At 40.0% G+C, this 20693-nt stretch overlaps 1 protein-coding gene across 1 annotated transcript; it reads left to right on the plus strand.

Moving 5' to 3' along the window:
* Positions 1–1605: 1605 nt before the first annotated feature.
* lifra (LIF receptor subunit alpha a) lies at positions 1606–20195 on the plus strand. The gene is made up of 18 exons (XM_061671990.1): positions 1606–1754; positions 7866–8017; positions 8137–8273; positions 8887–9040; positions 9162–9440; positions 10698–10824; positions 10951–11087; positions 11213–11355; positions 11435–11588; positions 11754–11818; positions 12998–13235; positions 13842–14027; positions 15401–15493; positions 15582–15731; positions 15841–15978; positions 16077–16170; positions 16310–16376; positions 17155–20195. Exons 2-18 carry the CDS (start codon positions 7936–7938, stop codon positions 17836–17838), a joined length of 2928 nt encoding a protein of 975 aa, XP_061527974.1. The 5' UTR covers positions 1606–1754; positions 7866–7935; the 3' UTR covers positions 17839–20195.
* The last annotated feature ends 498 nt before the right edge of the window (positions 20196–20693 follow it).

Consider the following 20693-nt stretch of genomic DNA (forward strand, 5'->3'; position numbering starts at 1 on the left):
TCATAGGTATACCTCGCCTATGAGAGACAAAATGAAGGGGGGGGGGAATCCAGAAGATCACATTGTCTGATTTTTAAATAATTTATTAGCAAATTGTGGTGGAAAATAAGTATTTGGTCACCTACAAACAAGCAATCTTTCTGGCTCTCACGGGCCTGTAACTTCTTCTTTATGAGGCTTCTCCACTCGTTACCTGTATTAATGGAACCTGTGTGAACTCATCTGTATAAAAGACACCTGTCCACTCCAAACTAAACTATAGGCAAGATCAAAGAACTGTCTAAGGACATCAGAAATAAAATTGTAGACCTGTACCAGGCTGGGAAGACTGAATCTGCAATAGGTAAGTATCTTGGTGTGAAGAAATAAACTGTGGAATTATTAGAAAATGGAAGACATACAAGACCACTGATAATCTCCCTCGATCTGGGGCTCCACACAAGATCTCACCCCGTGGGGTCAAAAGGATCACAAGAACGGTGAGCAAAAACCCCAGAACCACACGATGAATGGCCTGCAGAGAGCTGGGACCAAAGTAACAAAGGCTACCATCAGTAACGCACTAATGGAGGAATGGGTCAAAATAAAAAAAATATTATTTTCAAAATACCAGCAACAGTGTGTGAAAACCTTGTGAAGACTTATAGAAAACGTTTGACCTCTGTCATTGCCAACAAAGGGTATATAACAAAGTATTGAGATGAACTTTTGTTATTGACCAAATACTTATTTTCCACCAGTTTGCTAATAAATTCTTTAAAAATCAGACACTGTGATTTTTTAGTTTGTTTGTTTGTTTTTTTCTTTTCTTTTTTTGTGTTTTTCCCTCTCTCTCCTCATTTTGTCTCTCATAGGTGAGGTATACCAAATTTCCATGAAAATTACAGGCCTCTCATCTTTTTAAGTGGGAGAACTTGCAAAATAGGTGGCTAACTAAATACGTTTTTGCCCCACTATATATATATATATATATATATATATATATATATATATATATATATATATATATATATAATTTATAGACTTCTTTCAAGCCAGTCAAGGTCAGAATCACATCTCCGCATTCAGAATCAAAACAAGATCGAGCAAACTGTGCTAAAATGCCCTTGACACGGAGCAGAAAGTGGAGCAAAACAACCACGATTCGCGCGTGTGTGATTGGTGGAAAACAATCGAGCAAGAAATCTGAGCAAATCCCTTATTCCTCTCTTACCTTGCTTTGCGTCCCAGTGTAGAAAGTAAGCACAGTAATATTCGCTGGTTTAGTGGTTTACAATTATAAATGGATTTTTTAATACTAAAACTTGTGCCTCATTTTTAATGATCGTTATTTAGGCCTACTTTTTTAATTTTTATTTTTATTTTATTTATGAGAGCCACTGATCTAAGTCATTTTCCCGAAAATAGGCAATTTTGTGTTTGAGAACCCATGCTGTTGACATTCACAGTCTGGTTCTATACAGCGTCATTTACAGAGAGAATAGCTCCCTTTTCCAGTTGTATTTGAACGCAACGCGACAACGCCCTTTCTTGCGGTCCCGGGCTGTTTTTCTCGAATCCCATTGGTCCGTGCAAGTGCCAATCACAAACACTGGGTTCCAGTAATCCCAACCCACACTGTTTCGATCCATTGGGATTGGGTTTGCCAAACAGCACGGGCCCACGATTGTAATACATCAAATCACTCCGGCAATCGTTTACTCGCTGGATTACGTGATTCACGAGATCATAAAGGATTTGTGGCCACAGATAAGGTATTTTTTTTCTTTCCCATAGTTAACTCATAATATGTCTGGTGTCCGCTTGTTGTTGGCCCACTGTGTGTCCCCCCCCCCCTTCTAAACAACAGCCCTTTTACACGCATGTGCTGTATAGGACATTGCTAATATTTAAATCTCTTCAACAACCCTGATAAATTTAATATTTTACGATATCCACCCCCCCCCCCCCCCCAAAAAAATGTTAAACCCCAAATGCCATCACTGTCCTCCGTGAATGTAGGACGTCATGAGATCTTTTGCTGCTGACCACATGCTAATGCTAACCTTATTGACACAATGCAACGCAGACTGCCCTGTTTGTCACTTGTTATGGAAGATTTAAAAAAAAAATGAATTTAAAAGTGTATTTTTGCACAGTGACATCCACATATTAAGAAATTATTAAGGTAAGTCAAGTCAGAAAAAAAGTGTAAAAATGGCAAGTATGCTTGCTGGAGACTGTTGAGGTGACCTTGAGCAAGGCATCATAACCAACAACCCAGCTCAAGTGGCGTAGCACTCTTTGGGCACCTCTTTTACTCCAAAGCTCTCCTTGCATGTGTGTGATCTACAGTAGTTCTGTGTGGTCTGTTGAGAGGTGCCACTCGTCGATTGGTTATCTCATTGAGTTACACAAGAAGGGCAAAAGCTTTCAAATTCTTAGGCTATTAGCGTAATTGCCAAGTCATTTTGAAACACTTTCAGAAAACAAGAAAAAACACAAGAGTCTAATTGCCTTGATTCAACCTTTGCAGAGTCCCATGATCTTGAGGGTTAAAAATCTACACAGACATAAAGAAAAAACACTATTCTTAGCGAGGACGTTAGTATTTTTTTTAATTGATATTGTGACTGTATGTTAAAATTACCTAAGCAATTATGCTTTTACAATAACAATATAAGATTTACTGATGGCAGTGGAAATATTCATACAAAATAAGATCAGCTGTATTGTTATTGTTATTGCATGCTTTTTAAGATGTAATGGTGTGCTGCATAATTTAGTCTTGATTAGTGTATTTATTTTTCGATTCTTTTTACTCTTGAAACACAAACTTGGGGTTGCATTACTTTGTATAGACTGTATGCTTTGAAACAGAGGGAATCTATGACCTGTGGGCCATTTGATCCGCCCCACCATGCAATTTGAAAAATAAATAAAATCTCTGAGGAAATGCCCTAAAAAACAAACATTTAATCCTCAAATGCTTGTAATGTATATTAAATGGACATGTTTGATTGCTGCAACGTATTTCTTCATACATTTAATATGTCCCGCGGAGGACTGAAATGACTGATCTCTCATAGGAAAAAGGTACTTGATCCCTTCAAATATAATAATCGCCCCTTTAATTATCCCTAGCAGGATGACTCGAGTGCCTTTGCACTTGTATTAGGTACAGTCTATTTTCGTTGAATCAGACAGTAAGGTTTTCTTATACTGCACTCTGGTGTGTCTTGGTAATGGAAACTGGGAGAAGTTAATGACCATTACAGACAGGAGCTCCTGTTACACCAGCTCGTGGCTTCTTTCTCCCTACTCACTTGTAGCTATGTTCGTATCGGATGACATGGTCGATTTACGATGAGAATGGTGCCTGTTAAACCTCCTTAAATAATCAGCAAGTGACTCTTTTACGCTCTTCCTGTTGCCTACGTGTTGTAGGGCTAAACGCATAAAGAACTACAGAGAACAGGAAGGAAGGAAGGAAGGACTGATTGAGTCCAACAGCTTCACACACAGGACTGAATGTCCTTCCGCGAGTGATGTCATAGAACTGGCATTTTCACACACACAGACACACACAGACACATACGCACACTCGGATCTGTTAACTTATTTTGTTCCCAATGCATCCGTTTGTCCTCTAGTTCCCATTCAAAGGTCAGGATCAGGATTGAGGCTCTTGTTTCAGAATGTAAACACATAGCCGAGCAACTGGCCTTTTTTTTCACTCCCTTGTATCCCAATTTCATTTGTTGTGCTGCACTTCTTTGGTGTAACATATGAATTCACAAATCAGCGGAACCGCTGGAGTTAATCGGCCCCGTTTCACAATTCAGAAGTGGGCCTCTAAAACGCCACAAAACATATTTTGAACCACCATTGTGAGAGACATCAGTTTACCTCAGTTTAGGCTCTAAGGATGAACGTGGATGAATGGTGGACCACCATTATGGTGGCATAATGTCCCACGAGTGGTCAGCATACCGCGCAATACTCAATGGAGCTTAGTTTAGTGAGCTTTTTTGTGTCATTTATCCTAAGACTGAAACAATGACTCCAGTATCTTGAATAATTCGATAACAAAAAAAGATGAAGCAAAATTTCTGCCTCGAGGCTTTATTTAATTACTATCACCCATGTTATGTGGCTTTCTTAGCTCCGGAGGGATAATTTTTCCAAACGGACTGTGACTCTTCAAAAAATAGGATCATTGAATCATGGACGCATCCACCATTTTAGAAGTTATCGTTCTTTTGTGTGTTACTTGGATGTGCCTTGTCTCTCTGTTTACTCTCTGTTGTCTTCCTATTTTGTCAGCAGAATTTAAGTATGTTGAGACATTGTGTTACGGGGTGCAGCACCTCCTCTCATGATCACAAAGGGGGAAAACAAATCTCATATGGACTAAGATTTCACTGCTTTTCTCCTTGGCTTTTCTGCTTGCCAAGAGCCAACAAAATAGTCTGTCTTTTCGACTATTTTGTTGGAGAAGGTTCAAAGTTTGGGGTCATTCATTTCACACAGCACGTCTATGATGATTCAACATCATAACACCTAGTTTTAACTGCAGCTCAAGACGTTTTGCGACACAAGGTGATGTAAACATCAACGTTAACTAATTGAATATAGCCTGCCATCGCTAATTAGAACGTACGGTGATGGTAGCCACTGTAGCCTCATGTCCGTATGATTCTGTATTGTGTAAACCTGGAAACTAATTTGTGATAAATTGTATTTTGGAGCCAACAGTTGGAATTGGAGTATAAATACCTGTTTTCTGTTTTTTTTTCAGGAATAAAATCCAATTGCTTGGTCTGTTCAACAGGCCTGTCATTTCCATCATGCATTATTTGCCATTGTTGCTTCGTCATGCAAAATATTTTTTTATACGATTACTAATTGATTCTAAAAATATTCGATGGTGGCAGGCAGCCGTAATTTATTCCAAAAGAAGCACCACCTTTTTACACAAAAATGACATTGTGCAATCGCCATTATGGTTGAGACTGAGTCTTTTGTCAGTTTCTGTTAATTGGAACTAACTTATCTTTACATTTGAATGTTAAGGATGTTAAAATGTTTTCAATTGCCTGTATAACAATTGTTTTTGTTGCTAGCCAGTTTGATCCTGGAACATATTATTCCAACTGATTCCCTTTTTTTCTTTTGGGAAAAATAGTTGTGAATCTAAAGAAATCAGAAGTCGAATAGTGGTCAGGATTTGATTGTGTTCAATTTGATCAAAAACAATTGGATGGAGACCTGAGGGAATATATAGTGATCTATAACATTTTTAAAATGTAAAAAGAAAAATCACCTTTATAACATTTCCCTTCCTTCTGTTGAGTCATTTGTTAAAAAAATAATTTGACTAAGTGAATTGAAGTTTTGTGGGAATGGAATGAAAAGGCTTAAAACTCTAAGGTGGTCACAAGGTCTTACTGTTGTCCTGTTTTTCTCAGAAATAGACTGACAAGACAAAATGTTCTTTAAACATGTTTGGGTTCTGAGAAATGTTTGCAGTCCTGTACTTTACACGCCATTTGGACATATTTTCCCGTAGCTCAGAATGACTGAGGACAAAAAAGGCAAAGTCCGAGGTGGTGAGACGAGGAAAAAGTCTTGTCTAAAACGGGAACGTTGCTGGCATACAGATGAAGCTCCGGCTTGGTTTTTAAGTGCCGACCACGTTCTTGTTGTTTGCCTCTCCTGTGGTCGCATTTATGGCTGCTGCCCTGCAAACAAGTATTGATTTGTCCATGTGTGGCGAGCATTTAGAGCTATCGGTTTTCTTGGGTGCATTTCCCAGAATCTGCTCATTGTCCAGCTTCCAATTACTGGACTTTCATCTTATAGGACGTGGTGGGGGCTGTAAGGCGTATTCTGTTTTTTATGTGAAGGGGCCCACCAAGTTTGCAACTGGTTCGGAAACCATCCTGGTGCCGACACATGAGTGTCAAAACATTGTGTCAAGTCAGCTGTATTTATGTGGAGCTACAGTATGACTTTGAATTTCAGCTGGAGGTGCTGCTTTTTCAATGAAAAAATGAAGTTGATAATGTATACGAGTGCATGCCTGGTTGTGTGTTGCAATAATGGATTGAGTAGTTCCCGAGATTTGTTTTTACCTTCTTGTCATGCATGTCCAAGCTTGTCCAATTGGAAACTGCTGCACCTGTGTGACAGTTGAATGCAATAAATCCGAGATTTGGAATACACAAACTCTCAGGTTTGTCTAGTTCAAGGGTTTAAATATGTCATCTTTGCTTGTGCTTCTTGTCAACCATAATGTTGACTTTACTCCTAACTTGGTTGTCCTCCCTTTTCCAGTGCGACTGTGTTTCTTGTCTTCTTTTAGTGCATTTTTAAGCAAATGTTGACATCAGCTAAACTGGCATGCAGTTTTGTTGTTCTTGAGCAACTTGATTTACAGTAAATGGAGTCTTATGGAAAAATGCATTGTGCCCTCTTTTGAGCAGTGCAATATTTTTTATGGTTCTTTAATATGGCAAAAAAAAAAATATTCTTCTTCTTTGGACCATGAAATGCATTTGCTAAAAGTGGCAATGGAATTTTGGAACAAAAACTACAGCACTCTGAGAGAAAGTTTTTCTTTGTACTCACCAACCTCATCATTAGGTACACCTGTTCTAAGAGAGCCAATCTGAGGGATGTGTTGAAAATTCTTACTTTATATTAATATTCAGTTTTGAGTCCTAATGTGAAAGAAGTAATCATTTGAGGTGTTTTAAATATTTTGCTGTTCTTAGGAAGCAAAATTTGAAAAACACCTCGGTATACTGCAGTGTAGTTGTACTGTCATACCCTCACATTGGGGCAAGGAGAGCCACAGTCCCCGTTGCATTTTCAGTCATTTATTGAACAAGACAACCAGTCAAACACAAAAATACAAAATGAGAACACTCGCAAGGAGTAACTGGAGTCCAGCTCGTGTCACTCACTAGGCCACGGCCCTTGAAGGTACACATCTGACACAGTAATACTACACTATGTAATTACACTTTTGTTAAACAGTTGACTTTCTTGACATTCTCTTTTATTGTGTTTAGGAATGCAACTAACGATTACTTTAAAAATCGATTTATCTGTTGATTTTTGTAAATTAATTGATAAAACAGATTAAAAAAAACTATAAATTTCCGTCCCTTTAGTCACAAACAGGACATTATATAAAATTGACTGCAAAAATGCACGAATGATTCAATTGATTATGATTCAGTCAAATCTGACATAGTGTTTAGAATTGTTTTCCAAAGTAAAAGATGATGTTTGCAAGACTACACAAAACTGTATTCCGATTTCAACAAAACTCTATACTGGGGCGGTGCTTTGGGAAAAGATAAATCCATTATATTTTGGGGGCAGATCAGGTCAAAGGTGCATATCAAGGAACATATTTTCAGTCTTTGGTGTTACTTTGCTTGCATTGGGGCCAAGTAGGGCAGCACCAAATTCAACAGATGAGCTGCAATGAAAACAATAATGGGAAATGCTGCTGCCTACTGGATTGGAGTGCAACGGTACCATGTGGCACGTATATTTTTGTCACTAAAATGACAGACAGACATGCTTAGGATTGTTTGGCTTAGGAGGCCTGGTCTAAATAATTTGGGATCGAGAGCTCATTGTGCAGGTGTACAAATGTTGTGGCTGGTGTATTGTGCTGTGGCTTGCTTATTCCTTCAGGTTGGCACATGTTGTTTAGGGATGGCTCTTCCAGTTAGCACAAGATAAAGAGTTGACGTGCGGGAAGAACCGGAGGTTGTTTCTGAAACATCCAGCTCATTCAGAACAGCAACGCTCCAGTGTATATGAATGACTTCACTGGATTAAATGTCTGTGTTTGTGTTTTTTAGGCTCTCACAGGGTGCTCTACCAACACCATGGTGCTGCTGTAGTGGAAAGGAACACAAACAGTCACTCGCCATGCCTCAATTGCAATCCAGCTGTTGGCCTGTCTGGCTCATCTGTTGTCTCCTTTCAGTGGTACACACTCATACTCAAAATGGTAGGAATCCTCATCCAACTTTCAACAGTCGGTTATGCGCACAGCGCATGCAATGGGTTGAACTTGAAATAGTCATGATAGATTCAGGATTTTGTGTGCTTGCTTATGTCTCTCCTCAGACCTGACTGCACCCCAGCAGGTGAGCCTGACAGCGAACACGCACACGCAGCAAATATCCGTATCCTGGCTGGGAGGCAATGCCACAACGTTTGATGTCATGATCCTCAGGACGGAACTCAATGAAACAGTCTTCTATGTGAGGGCCATTCTCGTTTTTTTTCATTCTTATTTTGAATTATGCTGCCAGAGTCTCATTCTAAAATGGCGTTGAGCGTTGTTATACAGTGGCACCTTGACTTAGCAGTGCAACAAAAGGGGAAACCTGGCCTCCGTCTGGGCCCACCACAACAACGGGATCTGCACAGTGAGAATTAACAGTGTTTGCAACTAATCATGGACCTCGTGCTGTGGAGTAATTCCCCGTTCATTTCCACTTTGATAGTTTGGGCTGTAAAATTGTTCAAAATCCTGTCTATATGTCTTGTCTATTTATACACACGTTTTTGAAAAAAATTTCTTTCCCTGTGATTGACTGGCGACAGGTCAAAGATGTACCCCGCCTTCTGTATTGTAGTCTTCTTCTTATTATTATTTTTTAAATCACAGCTCTAAGTTATGGGAAAACCCTGTAATAAGTGTACCCCAGTGGCTCCCAGCCATTCGTGGGGGATAGGGACCGGGCCGTACCGCGAATAGCGAAAATCCGTGTAATAGTGTTAATGTTATGGTAATGTGCAATTGTTAACATAATGTAGGAAAATCAATTGACAAAAAGACATCTCATCGCTTTTTTTCACCGTGTGTTTTAGGACATGCTGCATGTGCCTCTGAACCAGACAACTGATCGGTACGAGTGGAATTGGACCTCAGCAGAACCACTGCAATGTACCTCATTGTCTGTTAAAATCCGCTCCAGAGAGGGCACAGCGACGAGTGAATGGAGCAGCACGCAGATCATCCAAGGTAGGTCAAAACTGCCACTTTAGTAGTATGTCTCCTCTGTGCTTGATTATACAGAACATGTCTATTTATATATTTCTGCACGCAAATGATCCTCTTCCTCCAATTGTTTCTCCTTCTTCAGGAAGCGATCTTCCCACCAATGTGGACTTCCAGTTGTACCCCCAGGATAGAATTGTGCCTGCAGGGGGAAGCACCACCTTCTGTTGCATTGTGGCAGAAGGGCGGTTTTTCGGTTCGATCCATTACGGCGACACGGCCATGAACGCCACGCGGCTGAGTCGGCGGAGTTACAGCATCACTGTGACTCACCAGGCCCCATCCAACAGAACGGGGACCAATGTCATATGCCAGGACAGCCTCGAAAAGAACAAACTGTCTGGAGCCGTGGTATTTGTTGGATGTAAGATTGTATTAAATACTTAAATTTGGTTAATTGAATGCAAACCATAAAATACAAATCCACAGCAATTTGACACTTTTTGCGACCTTATTTGGCATATTTTGTATTATTTAGTCAAATGTGAAAGCTGAGAATAAGCTATTGCTTAAGCAGCATCAACTCTACTATACATTGTAGCTTATCAGTGAAACGCATTGATCAAAGTGTTGTAGTTTTTATGCACAATATGTTTCTCATACAGGTGCATCTCAATCACTAATTTCCGTCAATCAAGGCAAAAAAGTGAAACTCATATTACAGTATATAGATTCGCTACACAGAGTGAAATAATTCATGATTTTGTTTTTTATAATTTTGGTGATGATAAATTACAGCTAACGAAAACACAGAATTATCCACCTCAAGAATATAGAAGGAATTAGGGAAATACTTTTCAGAAGGCTGTTTTTAAAGACTTAATAAAATCAGTTCCATTTTTTTATTTGAACAGCAGTACTAGAATAAATTTTTCTACGATGTAATTTATTAAGATGCACCTCTATATGCACTTCATCTGGCTCCATTATTGAATGGCAGGTAATTTATTTATCAGTTAAAATTTGGAACATCCATCCATCCATTTTCTGAGCCGCTTATCCTCACTAGGGTCGCGGGCGTGCTGGAGCCTATCCCAGCTGTCATCGGGCAGGAGGCGGGGTACACCCTGAACTGGTTGCCAGCCAATCGCAGGGCACATACAAACAGACAACCATTCGCACTCACAGTCATGCCTACGGGCAATTTAGAGTCTCCACTGAATGCATGTCTTTTGGGATGTGGGAGGAAACCGGAGTGCCCGGAGAAAACCCACGCAGGCACGGGGAGAACATGCAAACTCCACACAGTCGGGGCCAGGGATTGAACCCGGGTCCTCAGAACTGTGAGGCTGACGCTCTAACCAGTCGGCCACCGTGCCGCCAATTTGGAACATAACTATACTTTTTTTCCCATTGCAAAATCCTCCTCTTTGTTGCTGTAGTTTCAGCAAAACGTTACTGCAAAATGTATTACATGAAAGAGTTGTAATTCTTATTTAATGTCAGCTACTTTTTCGCCCTTTCACTTATATTAATATAGGGATAAAATATTCCATCGGACAATGGGTAATCTAAAATTTTCAGAGTATTTAGGAATTTCAGACAAGTTTGTGGTTTTCAATGCATATTGGTGTCATACTTGAGTTACTTCATACTTTATTTTTTTCCATCACTTCCCCAGATCCTCCTCTCCTCAGTGCCTTTCAGTGCGAGACTCGAGATTTGACTTCAGCCGTGTGCCGGTGGAAAGAAGTGCGAGACACACAACTGTATGGCAAACGGAGAACAGTCTACTCCCTGAACAACAGGTACTTTGTGCGCTATCCTAAGCACAGTTCATCCAGAGGAGAAAGAGAAAATTAAACCTTTTTTTCTTCTCAACCAAATACCAACTCACAGTATAATATGATGATTTTAAAAAATTATTTTTGTAGGAAATGTGCTGACGCCTCTCTAGTTGAAAAGCTGTGGAAATGTAGTGCGGAGCAGTGGGAGGGTAACTGGACGCTGGAAGCTGTGAATCCTCTGGGCAAGTACAGCGTGTTGGATTCAGCTGAAATCCGACACAGAGGTGAGTGGATCAGCCCCACCTTATAGCGGAACACATAAACAAATTTGTAACTGTCAAAAGTCCAAAGATAAAATGTAAACGTATCTTCAGCATTTATTTAGAATTTCTCCCATTTGTCATTCTAGTACGCCCTGTGGCACCTTCAAATCTGAGCGCTGTCATCAATGCATGGAATGCTACCTTACAGTGGAATTGGGAATATGAGAGCTATACTTCCCTGGCGCTTGTCTGCCAGGTAGAGCTCAGCACTCATGGCAACAAAACAAAGGTGAGTTACTTCCTTTGTGCACAGGTTACAGCACCATTGTTTCTTTCTTATATTTGTTAATGTTGATGTATGTGTCCAGCGCACCTTCACAGGCGTTGGTCTGAGGGCGGTGTGGCTTTTGGAGCTTTATCCTGATGAGGATTACATCCTTAAAGTCCGCTGTGGAGCGCAGCAGAATTTCTGGAAGTGGGGAAACTGGAGCCAACCCCTTTCTATCAAAACAAATATTGATGGTAAGGAAGCATGTACAGTTTACAAACCACCTCTTTATATGCCTGTATTTAGATAAATGTTTCTAAATTAAATATATTGCCACTGAACTGTACTGCTTATATATTATTTTGTATTGCTATTTGGTTGTATTGTATCAATTTGAATTGAATCATTGAATTTCATAGTTCCAGATCAGCCTGATGTGTGGATGCACATCAACAGTGACAACACTGGTCAGATCATTTGGAAGGTATTTTATTTTTATATTATTATTATTTTTATTAATTCAAGTATTATTTAACTGGATGATTTCTTCCCGTGGTTGGCACGGTGGCCGACTGGTTGGCACATCAGCCTCACGGTTCTGAGATCCCGGGTTCAAATCGGGCCTTGTCTGTGTGGAGTTTGCATGTTCTCCCTGTGGGCTTTCTCCGGGTACTCTGGGTTCCTCCCACATTCCAAACAAAACATGCGTGGTAGGTTAATTGAAAAGACTCTGAATTGCCCATAGGTGTGAATGTGAGAGCAAATAGTTCCGGTTTCCTCCCACATCCCAAAAACATGCGTGGTAGGTTAGTTGACGACACTAAATTGCCCGTAGGTGTGAACGCGAGTGCGAATGGTTGTTTGTTTATATGTGCCCTGGGATTGGCTGGCGACCAGTTCAGGGTGTACCCTCCCTCTCGCCCAGAGTCAGTTGGGATAGGCTCCAGCACGCCTGCGACCCTAGTGAGAATAAGCGGTGTGGAAAAATGGATGGATTTCTGATTGCGTGTATTCAAATTTAGCTGTGTTTGCTCATGATGTTGTGTTAAACACTAGCTTCTTGTTTTTCCACTGTATAAATTATATGCACTTTTTCAAAAAAATATTTATCCTATAAACTGGACAATGAATGTAATGAATGCGTTTTTGTATACTGAAAATTGAATTGTCGATAAGTTGAATTGTACATGATCTAGGTCAGGGGTCACCACCCTTAAATAAATAAATATCAACAATGAGCAAAATGGGAAATGCAACACTATTTCTACAGAGCTCTACAACTGTTTCCATTTTCAAATGATCACTTCTAAAACTTTCATAGGAAATAACAATGTCTTCACTGGTGAGCTATTTCTTGAACAGGCCTTTGGGCCCCTTATGTGGTCCCTGGGTGGTACCCAGTGCCCGCGGGCACCATTTTGGTGACTGCTAATCTTGGTTGTCTAATTTAAAAAAAAAAAAAAGTTGACATTTGCTGTTGTCATGTCTTTCTTTTTACTTTGTTTTAACTGGGCTGTGTTCACTTTCTATATCCACTGTATCACTGTAACAGACATACAGGTATTAGTCCTCCAGCAGGTCACGAAGTTTCAATCCCATAAACATCTGAAATATGCAAATAATGCAAACATATCTTACTCTTGCTCAACCTTCCCTTCTTTAGCCTCTGACAGCACGAGAAAGCCACGGCCAGATCACGTCTTTCGAGGTGACGCTGTGGAGCCCCAACGAGAGCCTGCAGCACACTGAAATGCTTCCTGCCGACACTTTCGTGCTCCCAATCAACCTCACCCAAATCAACACCTTCACCAATGACAACCAGGTCATGGCAGCTGTTGTTGCCAAGAACGCTGCTGGGCATTCACTGCCCGCAAATGTAATTATACCTCTACGTGTCGCAGGTATGTGATCGTCAGGAGGGTGCTGTAACCTCACAGGTGTACAGACTAAACTTGTAATCATAAATAACCACAACATTTGGTACTTACAGTATGCAATCTAATGTGTACATTACAAGAGATTCTGTCTCTTCAGATTGACACTGTCCGAGATGTATTAATTAATATAGAAGGTGTCCCCCGAAGTTTTCCATCATTTGAAATATTATTCAGAATAACTACGTCCTATGCAAATGAAATTAAATAGGTGATGAAAAGAGATTCATGAAAATTCCAACAGCATACTATATACAGATTTTATGAATGATTTGACAAATTCACTTATTCTTCTTTGATGAAAGCAAATCACAGATACATAATTGAGACATCTGAAAACATGAACAATATGTTATTTTTAGTTTTTACACATCTCGCTAACTTTTGAGGTCATCTTATTAATTTTTTTGGAACACCATTAATTATTGTCATTACGGTAAAACTACACTGGATCATACTCAGTTTTTAATATTTTGAAATAGCCGTTTCTAAAGTATTGCCTATATTGAGGGGTGCAGACTATGTATCATTTTAAAAATGTATTTTTAAAAACTATTTCCATATTTTTCCCAGACAAGAGTCCTATTGTTGAGTCTAAGGTGGTTTATATGGACGGAGGTTTCCCCCTGGTCTGGCAGGAAGACGCCAACTCAAGCTGTGGTTATGTCATTGAGTGGCATGATGGACTCTGCCAGCAAGACTGCTCCGTCGAATGGGTCAAATTCACAATGGGAAACACAAATGCCACTATTGAGTCAGGTACTTCAAGCTAAATGTGCCTGGACTAACACTGCAAGTGTGAATTTTAAAATCTGTTATGGTGCAAGTGCATTGACATCTACTGTACATTTAAATGACATGTAATATCACTCTGCTCTTCGACTTGTCACAGCTTTTAGTATTAAAAAAACCCTACAGACTTCTCTGCTTCCGTCTACATTCCAAAAACATGGATGTTAGGTTCACGGAAGACTCTTTATTGTCCTGAGGCATGACTGTAAGTGTGAATGCAGTCAGCACACACCCACCACCATTTAAAGTGCCTCTGAGCAGAAGCCTGAAGGTTTTGTGGTAACACTGACTGCTATTTTGAACTGTTCATAATTCCTTCCACCATGTCTAAGGCCCCAATTCCAGCTGAAGAAAAACAGCCCCAAAGCATGATGCTGCCACCACCATATTTCAGTGTAGGTATGGTGTTGAGCAATATTGTGTTATCACTAATTATACTTTAACTTTTGGAATTATGACTCAGACGTTCATTCTTGGTTTCATTGGACCGTAACAAAATCTCCCAAGCGTGGGCAGATGTGATATGGTCCAATGAAACCAAGGTTGAACTTTTTGGCACACTGCTAATCACCAGAAGAACACCAACCTACAGCGAAGCATGGTTGTGGCAGCATAATTTTTTGGGGCTATTTTTCTTTAGCTGAAACTGGGGCCTTAGATAAGGTGGAAGGAATTAGGAACAGTTCAAAATAGCAATCAGTGTTACCATGAAACCTTCAGGTATCAGATAGATGGGGGGGGGGGGGGGGGGGGAATTGAGGAAAAACCTATTAGAACAGCTTAAATTTATTTGGTGCTAATCAAAAGCATGTTAGATGGTGGCAGCTGTGTGCTGATTCATTAAACACGCGTTTGAATGTGATGTGGTTGATTCTGAATTTAGCATCATCCCAGTTATAAGAGGGTGTGCACACTTGTGAAACCACATTATTGCAGGTGTTTATTTTTACTTCCTCTCCAAAAGATTTTTAAAACATTTTAATTGAGTTGTAGAAGTTCTAGTTTACATTAATGGTGGAAAAAATGTTGAAATCTTGGTCTAATTTTTTTATACCACAAAATTCTGGCATTTGAACAGCAGTGTGTAGACTTTTTATATGTGCTGTATGTGCCCTGCAATTGACTAGCGAGCAATCCAGGGTGTACCCTGCCCCTTGCCCAAAAATCAGCTTGGACAGGCTCAAGCTCAAAGTGCAAATTTAATGACCATGAGGACTATAGAAAATGGATGGATGGACTGAGTGATTGTACACATTTGCATTTAATTAAAACCTTTGGAAGTTTTCATTGTTACATTTTGGTATGTTCAAATCAACGACATTATGTCATCTCTTCATCAGCCAACTTCCAGCCTGGTGTGAGGTACATCATCTCCTTGTTCAGCTGCTCCTCTGAGCTGCTGCGGCGCTGGCAGGGCTACATGCAGGAGCAGTGTAAATGCGACCACGTTTTTTTCCACTAAAGCAGCATTTATTTTCAAAATGTCTTTTGAATTTTGAACTACTCCCTTCCCTACCCAAGCTCCCTCCAGATCCGTGCCCCACCTGTCAATCAGTCAGCAGGACTCGGATGTTCTCTTGACATGGGGAGCCATGCCGGAGGTCAGTAGGAGAGGATACATCCTGGGCTACAATGTTTACCTCAGCAATGACTCCCAACTTGTGCAATTAGGTAAGCATTGGCCCCTTCTAACACTTCAGCAGTGTTTGAGTGCCGCAAAATCAATCGAAACTCTTGTGCATTCTTTACACCTTGTTCCACACCCTATCCATCCTTGTAGGCAATCTATTGGGAGAAGGAAGCAGGAAATACACAGTTAAGGGTCTCTCCGACGGCTCCTATAAATTCACAGTCAAAGCCTACACCTCAGCAGGCGAGGACACAGGTGCCACCATCTCCATCACAGTGGAGCTGTTCGGTATGTGCATCCCCGTACTGTATTACTCCCTGTAAATATAATTGCGCAGTAATTTCTTTCTATTTTTTTTAACGTAATATGTGTTCTCTTCCTTCAAGCTGATTGGCTCATCCTGGAAATACTGGCATCTGTGGGAGCTATAGCATTATCGCTTGCCATTGTCACTTTACTTTGCTATAAGAAACGAAAATGGTAAGTCAGTGCAGCCACTTTTCTTCCTGAAACACCTTTTATTTGAGCATGTTACTAGAATATAACTATTAAGTCAAATGAAGTAATGTCTTCATTGTTGCATGCTCTACAATAGCATTTGCCATTTTGTTCTCATCAGGGTAAAGACAGCCTTTTACCCAGACATACCTCAGCCCAAATTGGACGACGATTGGACCAGAACGCAAGTATGTGTCAGTTTGTCTGACCACAATATTAACCACGCCGATAAAATCTAAATCAGAGTTTTCCACTGTTTATTGAGTTAAGGTACATATTTTACATTAGAAAAATCCCACCACCAACATAAAAAGTCTTATTCTCTTGTATGAATGGAAACAAGTGGATACACAGGTTAATTTTACTTGCTGCATCTAGTGGAAGAGCATTTAATTGTTCTGCCTGTCACTATACATTGCTGGAATAGATGGCTACATTATTTGTTGTAAATAAATAATCATTTTCAGACCAATTAAGTGAAATTTGATAATTTCCTGCTGTACACTTGATCTCTCATGACACATGAATGTGTTGTGGTTAGGAATCACTGATCGAAAACTCCACTGTGACACAGTAAAACTGTTGCGGCATAAAAGGGATACAGATTTTCTATTTTGCTTGACCTAACAGCCGAACAGGCCCAAAAAAAAAAAAAAAAAAAGGAATCACTGATGTAAGCAAGAGTTTTCAGAGCGATATTAGTTTATTACTTTAGTTTGCAGTGGTGTAGAACTGTGTCATACTGACTAGCAACATTTTTTGACCCTCTCCCCTGTGTAATGCGGTTCTATAACACTTTAAACTACAAAAATAAATGTTAATAAAGCAATGCCACTGACAACTTGTGATGCAGCTCTTGTATTGGGTCTAATTCTTATTACATTTTGTTTGATATGTATTGTTGTAATTTTTTACTATACTGTAACTCATTTACGCCTTTGATCATTGTTTGATTAAACCCAACAGGGTCCGCTGGATGTGAGGCCATCGCACCACAATCTGGTCCATGTTGTAGAAAAGCCTGAATTGGACTCCCTTAAAGAAGTGCTGGTCGTCATTCCCGAAGAGGATGAGGATGAGGAGGATCAGATGATTGGAGATGAGAAAGTCGACACAGATGAGCCAGCGTCGTTACGTTACTACAACCCAATGATTGATGAGCGCCCAATCAGGCCACGCTACCCAGACTCCTCAGACTCTTCTGCATCTTCATTGGACTCCGGGCAAACCGATGTGACTTACACAGGGATCCAAACTTCAGGGTCATCTCTGATCTTCCAGATAGATCAACAGGGTTCCTCTGAGGTCGAAATGGCTGCAAGCAGAGGTGGTTACCGCCCTCAGACGCAACCTGCAGCACCAAGTGACGACTTGCGCCCGGTTCCGCCGCAGTCTTTCCAAGAGCCTCAAGCTGCCTCCTCTGAAGGCTACAAACCCCAAAGCTCTTGGCATTTGGAGTCGCCTGGAGAAGCTGAGGAGCGGGATTGTCTGGCACCCTGTTTGGGCTCACCCACCTCAGTGGCTTCCACCCAGTGCCTCCTCCCTGACGGAGGAGGCACTGGGTGGGAGGAGCACGGCGAAGCGAAACGTCCGCTCTCAAGTTCCGCACCGGGCTGGTTCACTAACCTGCTCTCCACTGCAAAACCATGATATCCTCTCATTAGAAGCTGCCAGGCCAACAGGTTGGCCTAACCCTTTTACATTCATTAATATTACCAGTGACATGAATCAAACTGCAAAAGGCTTCACCCATCAGGCTAAAACGTAATAGCTTCATTTAATGTAGCAGTTTCTATTCTGACTAGAAAACAATAAACAAACATGAGACTGAAGTGTGATCCCCTATTTCCTCATATAGTGGCCAGGGGCATTGAGTTAATCATTATTCTATATTAAAATGTGTACAGCACTGCTTTCTCTCTCAACTCCACTGTAAATTTCCGCTTTACAGATGTCTGTGCAGGCAGTGTGTGTTCATGATGTCCACCATGACACATACACATAGTGCTTTCAGTCATAGTAAATAAAATAAATAAAAAGAAATAAAAAATCCCTGAGAGCAAAACATTAGGCATCAAAATTGTGTGCAGTGTTGTTTATTGTTTAAGTAGGATGACACTGGCAATGGGAGCGGAGGCCATTATTTGAGGAAATACGGTATGTGTATTAGCTTTGTTCATGACTGTGGGCACTCAGCACTGACAGGATGTTGTATTCCACTGTTGCAGCTTTTTGTTTGTATTTTACTTTTTTTTTGTTTTACTCGTGATGTGAATTTAAAAACACTAGAGAATGAAAGTAATTTTCAAATCAAACATTTACAAATGTATTTGTTGAAACACTACAAAAGAACATCTTGATTTATGTTTAGTATGAGTGAAACATGTCTGTTGTCTTTTAAGTGGCCCTCTCATGAGATGATCTCCTATGCACTTTTTCAGTCATTATTTTACACACATTCAGAAGGTGATTCATTTTATACTCTGGAAATGTCTGGATGATGACACTGGTGATATAAGCTAGAACATGAATTCAATGTCATGTTCTGAACAAAGACTATCATACTTTTAATTGTTTACATTTTTCCTGTTTAATCTGTAGATTTTTTTAGTAAATATTTTACAGGCCAGTCTTTTTGTTATTAATTTCACATTTAGAATGTTACCTGCTAGTGAGAGGCTTTCCATGCAAATATTGAGAATGAACTTTTGGAGTCAGTCATAGTGTTTGTTTAATGTATACTTGTAATGCTTCCAGTCATTTGGACCATGTCACCTTTTACAGACTGCCTTGCTTCGAAATCAAATGTTAGGCATAATGGAAAAGGACAGTAGCTCAGAACAGATCAGCAACGTATGAGACACAGTGATCCTGGTAATAGTATATTGTTGTTGTTTTTATAAAGCATTAGTTTTTATTTCACTTTGGAGAGCTTTGCTGTCTCCATATTCCTCTCGTGTTATGATACCTTTCCACAAATTGTGTTATGCGCCAATTATCTGTTGATATTCCTTTGCATAACATATGATTGGAATTTTATGCTAATTTCAAAGTCAGTTTTCTCAGTGCCTCCAGCCGACAAGCTTTAAGTAATACTACTGTGACGGGAGTGGTGGGAAGAATAACATGGGTGGAATTGGATGACTTTGCTGGTCTACTTCTCAGGCAGTCCTCGTTTGACTACTGAGAAAAATGTCGTCATAGTCGCAGTGCTATTCTTGTTTTACAAGAAATATCGATTGACTGGATTCAATCCAAAAGCTACAGTGGAGGGTCAAACGACTGTCCAAGCCGGTATGAGATCATATGAAACAGAGGATATAGTTTTGAGGAATTAAACATTGCTGCACATTTTCTCCCTACTTTTAAAGCCTACATTTTCAATGAGCCAGGGTATGTTACTAGATGTTATGTTGGTTTGTGTCAACAGATATAGTTTTATACTAAACTAGATGTGCTGTCCCTTTGCGCTCTTACACAGGACATATCAATGTTTATGCTTTAACCAACAGATCTGGATATTTGTGTTAATAATAGTAATATTGCGATTCTATCTTCCAATGGTAGCTTAGTCTGCTTTCCCAGCATTGTGTCGCATTGCCAGATGCTGATGTGGTCTCGAGTAAAAGCAGAAATCTGTGCTTTTGTAGATGACATCAGGGTTCACTTGCTGCCTTGCACGCCTCACTCTCCCTGATTTGTAAATGCATGTTTAATACGCCAACACTACAAAATCACGATACCCTGTACGGCTTGAGCTCCTATGGCTTTAAAAACTAACACTGACTAATGCTGCGCATGACTAAATGTGCACCTATGAATGCTGCTTTAACTTTTAAGATCTTTCAGAGAATATTATTGTCATTATTGTCATTACTGATGATGAGGGAAATAAGCGGATATGACAAGAAATTGTGGATTTCTTTTGAACCAATGCTGAATGTTAACAGTAATATCAAAGTGAAATGTTACTCGTAAAACCAATAAAAAACTAATTTGTCTGGCTACTTGTCTGTTATCATTATATTTATTGATTTTATTTTTTTGATTTTAGTTTTCTTTACATTGCCTCGAACAATGGCATTTAAAAAATAATATTTAGCATTTACTTCACTAATTAATACTTAATGAAGGATGTCTGAAATAAAATCCAAATAAAAAGCTGCTAAAAATAGCACGTGCCTGTAGACCGTAACGAATAAGAACCAATTCTGGATCAGTGAGTGAACTCTGTCCCCCAAGACTCTGTTGAAAGCGCTGACGTTTAAACGGCTCCAGGTACAGGTGTCCGCCTCCCCCCTCGAGAGCTGTCAACATCACATCGCTCAATTCTTTTGTCACGTAGCCATGGCGACGACAAAATCTCGGATTCCCTCCGCTTGTGTTCAAGTTTTCATTTATTGAGTCACTTTTTGATTCCCCCCCCCCCTCCCCCCTCATACAACACGCTTTTTGAAGTAGTCTTAGTTACTATGATTTTATATTTAGAAGTATACAGTAGCTCA

This window comes from Phycodurus eques, chromosome 3 (assembly GCF_024500275.1).
Source record: "Phycodurus eques isolate BA_2022a chromosome 3, UOR_Pequ_1.1, whole genome shotgun sequence".
Taxonomy (NCBI): Eukaryota; Metazoa; Chordata; class Actinopteri; order Syngnathiformes; family Syngnathidae; genus Phycodurus; species Phycodurus eques.